The 3,895-nt window shown below is 51.5% G+C and overlaps 1 protein-coding gene across 1 annotated transcript; it reads right to left on the minus strand.

The window, feature by feature from the left end:
- Nucleotides 1–1,137: 1,137 nt before the first annotated feature.
- On the minus strand, nt 1,138–3,134 carry LOC121445293 (beta-2 adrenergic receptor). The gene has a single exon (XM_041647347.1). The coding sequence runs from the start codon at nt 2,915–2,917 to the stop codon at nt 1,640–1,642; it is 1,278 nt and encodes a 425-aa protein (XP_041503281.1). The 5' UTR covers nt 2,918–3,134; the 3' UTR covers nt 1,138–1,639.
- Between the last annotated feature and the right edge of the window lie 761 nt (nt 3,135–3,895).

A 3,895-nucleotide genomic window follows, 5' to 3' on the forward strand; every position in this document is an offset into this window, starting at 1 on the left:
ACAGTATTATAATCTCTCTGCAAACAGGCGGTGAGGGCCTGCGGGCCTCACCTCCACTGATAAACCCTCCCAAATAACTCGTGCGTGAACCCTAAAACCTTAACTTCTTGGGGCAACTGCCCGGGCAGTTGGAACACAAGTTTAGAAGGCAGTGTGATGAAGAAGAAAGAGGAGGGGCCGAGGGGCTGTCAGAACTGAGTGAACTGGGGGAAAATCCCCTTTCCTGGGTGTCAACAATACAAAACAGCATTTGTAGGAAATAGCAAAACTCAGCCGATTTAGATTTTCAAAGTTTACACCAGTCTTTCTGCTAAGGATTACTTTACCCTTCTGGGTAACAGGTCATGGCTGAGGCTGTTTTTGGCTATGATTTATAAACTTGAGGGGTGCTACTGGAATTTACGGGGTACAGGTAAACATCCTATAACGCATGAGAAAACCTGATTTACACAGACGTGCCAAGCATCAGGGGAGGGCAGAGGAGAGGAAGGGAGACATGGGACAGCGGGAAGGAGGGGAAGAGACTGAACCCATGTTCAGGGTATGAAGTATTTTCCAGCCATCTCTTAAAGCTTTGCTCTCTATGAGCAAGGTCTTCGATTTCCCTTGGAATCCTGAGATTTTTCAATAGCTTCCCGCAGAACATTTTCCTCGTCCTGAGTACATCAAGCCTTACTGCAGTACAAAGGGCACTACTGTAAGAGCCGGCAATGATATAAACCCACACAGTTATTAAACAAGTAGGGCTGGGAGTTGGGGGGCAGGAGCTTGTGGGGCAAAACATATGCCCATAACTCTGTCTCTGTGAGTCAGGGTTTCCAAGGTGACGGGCACAGAATAGCAACTGTAGGACACATGGGGTTATGCTGAGAGCAGGCGGGGCTGATTTGGGGCACAAGTGAGATTCGGAAAGATACAGGCTTGCATCTGGAGATCCAAAGGCACATGGGAAGGCTAGGCGAATCAGTGCGTACCACTCTGGTAGTCTTGCGTATTAAGCCACTCAGCAGTTATGACACATAGTTACCTGTGGTTTCCAGTGGGCGAGACAAGGACACTCGAGAGTCAAGAGGGTTTGGAGAAACAGGTGCAATGAAATCATAGTCAAACAATTTATTTACTGTAAACTTTAGACTTTGCTCAGAAAAACACCTGAAGCTATCCCTCAGATCTCTGCCTAGAACACTCCAGTTGAGCAAACAAGGGGAGTGGGAGAGAGTCCATATTCACAGCAGAAAGGTCCAAGACACAGGGTTGTCAAGTCCAAGGGTACAGGAAGGAAGATTTCCTTCAGATACAAATGACTAGCAGCAATATATAGTATCCCTAATACTTGACCAATGAGGTAGATAAACAGAAAAGTGATCTAAACATGTAGACACAGTCATCTAGGACCAAGACACTTCAGACAGAAACTTTCAAGTTCCATACAAAGAGGAACTGAACTGTACAAGAACCAAACAAACATTCAAATACAGTCTCTCTCTCTCTCTCTCTTTTTGCAGCTTAAAAAAATAAAATAAAAAAGGCAGAAGGATTCTTCCCCCTTCTGCAAATCTCTATACATTTTTATTCTAAAGTTATTACACTCAAGTTAAATAGTCTCGTTAGTGTCCTGTCGGGGGCGGGGGGGGGTGTCTTAAAAAGTAGAAAGCCTGCATTCCAGCGGTGAGTCTTTGGTGCTACAGTTCCTCCCTTGGGAATCAATGCTAAGGCTAGGCACAGTACCTTGACAGTTCACAAAGCTTTCCGAGCCTGGCGGGTCCTCACACAGCAGTTCGCTTTCTTTCTCCTGCCCCAGCGGGCATCCACTCACCTCCCCTGTGTAGTCTGTTTTGCCATTACTGTTGCTGGAGTAGCCGTTCCCATAGGCTTTTGAAGAAGCCCTGCGGAGGCATAGAAGCTCCTGGAAGGCAATCCTGAAATCTGGACTCCGACAGTAGATTAGGGGATTGAAAGCCGAATTGACGTAGCCCAACCAGTTAAGGAGGATGTAAACTTCCTTAGGGATGAGGTTTTCCTGAATCACGTGCACGATGTTGACGATGAAGAAGGGCAGCCAGCAGAGGGTGAAAGTGCCCATGATGATGCCCAAAGTCTTGAGGGCTTTGTGCTCTTTCAAGCAGAATTTGGAGGACCTTCGGAGTCCGTGCCCACTTCGCCCGTCCTGCTCCACCTGGCTGAGGTTTTGGGAGTGGAATCTTCCTTCAGATTTGTCTATCTTCTGGAGCTGCCTTTTGGCCACCTGGAAGACCCGGGAATAGACAAAGACCATGACCACCAGAGGCACGTAGAAAGACACAATGGAGGAAGCAATGGCATAGGCCTGGTTCGTGAAGAAGTCACAGCAAGTCTCCTTGTGATAGCAGTCGATGGCTTTCTTGTGGGTGGCACGGTACCAGTGCATTTGGATGGGCAAGAAGGAGGTAAGGCCGGAGACAATCCACACCATCAGGATAACCATTCGGGCCTTATTCTTGGTCAGCAGGCTCTGGTACTTGAATGGCGACGTGATAGCAATGTAGCGATCCACTGCAATCACACACAGGGTCTCGATGCTGGCTGTGACGCACAACACATCGATGGAAGTCCAGAACTCACACCAGAAGTTGCCAAAATTCCACATTTTCATAAGGATGTGACTGGCCCCAAACGGCACCACCGCTAGGCCCATGACTAGGTCGGCACACGCCAAAGAGGTTATGAAGTAGTTGGTGACAGTCTGTAGTCGCTCAAACTTGGCAATGGCTGTGATGACCAGCACGTTGCCAAACACGATGGCCAGGACGATAACCGACATGAGGATGGCCATGCCTACCACCCACGCTTCGTCCCGTTCCTGAGTGATGTCGTGGTCTGGCGCACTGCTTCCGTTGGGTGCCAGCAAGAAGTCGCTGTCGTTCCCGGGTGGCCCCATGACTGGCAGACTAGCAGGTGAGCGCACCGGCTTTAGGCGCTCTGGTGCTCTCAGCGGGTGCACCTCCGACGGGGCGCAGCCGGCCGGGGGCGGACTCCTGGAAGCTTCATTCAGCGGCTGGAGGTGGCTGTGCTGGAAGCGCGTCCTGCACACTCAGCTCGTGGGGTGCTCGCGGCTCGCTGTGCCTGCTAGCTGCAGCCTGAACGCCGGAGAAGCAGCCTCGCAGTGCGCCCTGCCCGTTATGTGCTCCAGACTTTTGGGGGAATTGCCCCGTGACGTGCAGCAACTTTGGGCCAATGGCAAGGTCGCATGCCCGAAGGGGCGAGGCACTAAGGACCAACCCTCCCCGCCTAGCCCGCCTCCTCTTGGGGTTGGCCCGGGCGGGGCGCAGCAGCTCCCCGGAGGCCAAGCCACCACTCCCTCCCAGCTACCCTAGCGGGGCCCCAGAGACAGAAATCCGGATCCGCCAACCAAGCGCAGTCTGGAAGTTCTACCTGTCTGTGCTGGTCACTGCGGACTGGGGTCTCTGGATATGAGTGGCACACAGTGCATTTTCCTTCAGGAACAGAGACTGAGCAAGCTCATTCGGACACGCACACACAGGCACAAACGCACCCGGCCGACATGGACATGCTCAGACTTATGCCGAACCACAACCACAGACACCGAGACACACCCGCGCCCGCTCACGCCGGAGACAACTGTCTCCTGATCTAACACAGAAAGGAGGATAGAAAACCGCAGGGACACCTAGAAGCACTCAGAAAGAGACGCACCCAAGCGCTCACGTGGAGATGTGGAGTGTGGACCATTCAAGCACCCACGTTCACATCCAGGTACCACCCTCCCGAGGCACTCATAAATGTCGCCCTCTCTTCCCATTCTCAGATTCTCAGGAGTTATTTGGCAAGAGCACAGGAGGTGACTTCAACAGCGACAGAGTTTCTCAGCACACTTTTTGAAAAATATTTTTTTGGC

Source organism: Microtus oregoni, unplaced genomic scaffold (assembly GCF_018167655.1).
Source record: "Microtus oregoni isolate MIOR12 unplaced genomic scaffold, Mior012 000172F_ref0000184, whole genome shotgun sequence".
Classification (NCBI taxonomy): Eukaryota; Metazoa; Chordata; class Mammalia; order Rodentia; family Cricetidae; genus Microtus; species Microtus oregoni.

What these genes read in the sequence shown, in the direction of transcription:
- LOC121445293 (XM_041647347.1), bottom strand. Translation starts at nt 2,917, where the DNA reads ATGGGGCCACCCGGGAACGACAGCGACTTCTTGCTGGCACCCAACGGA.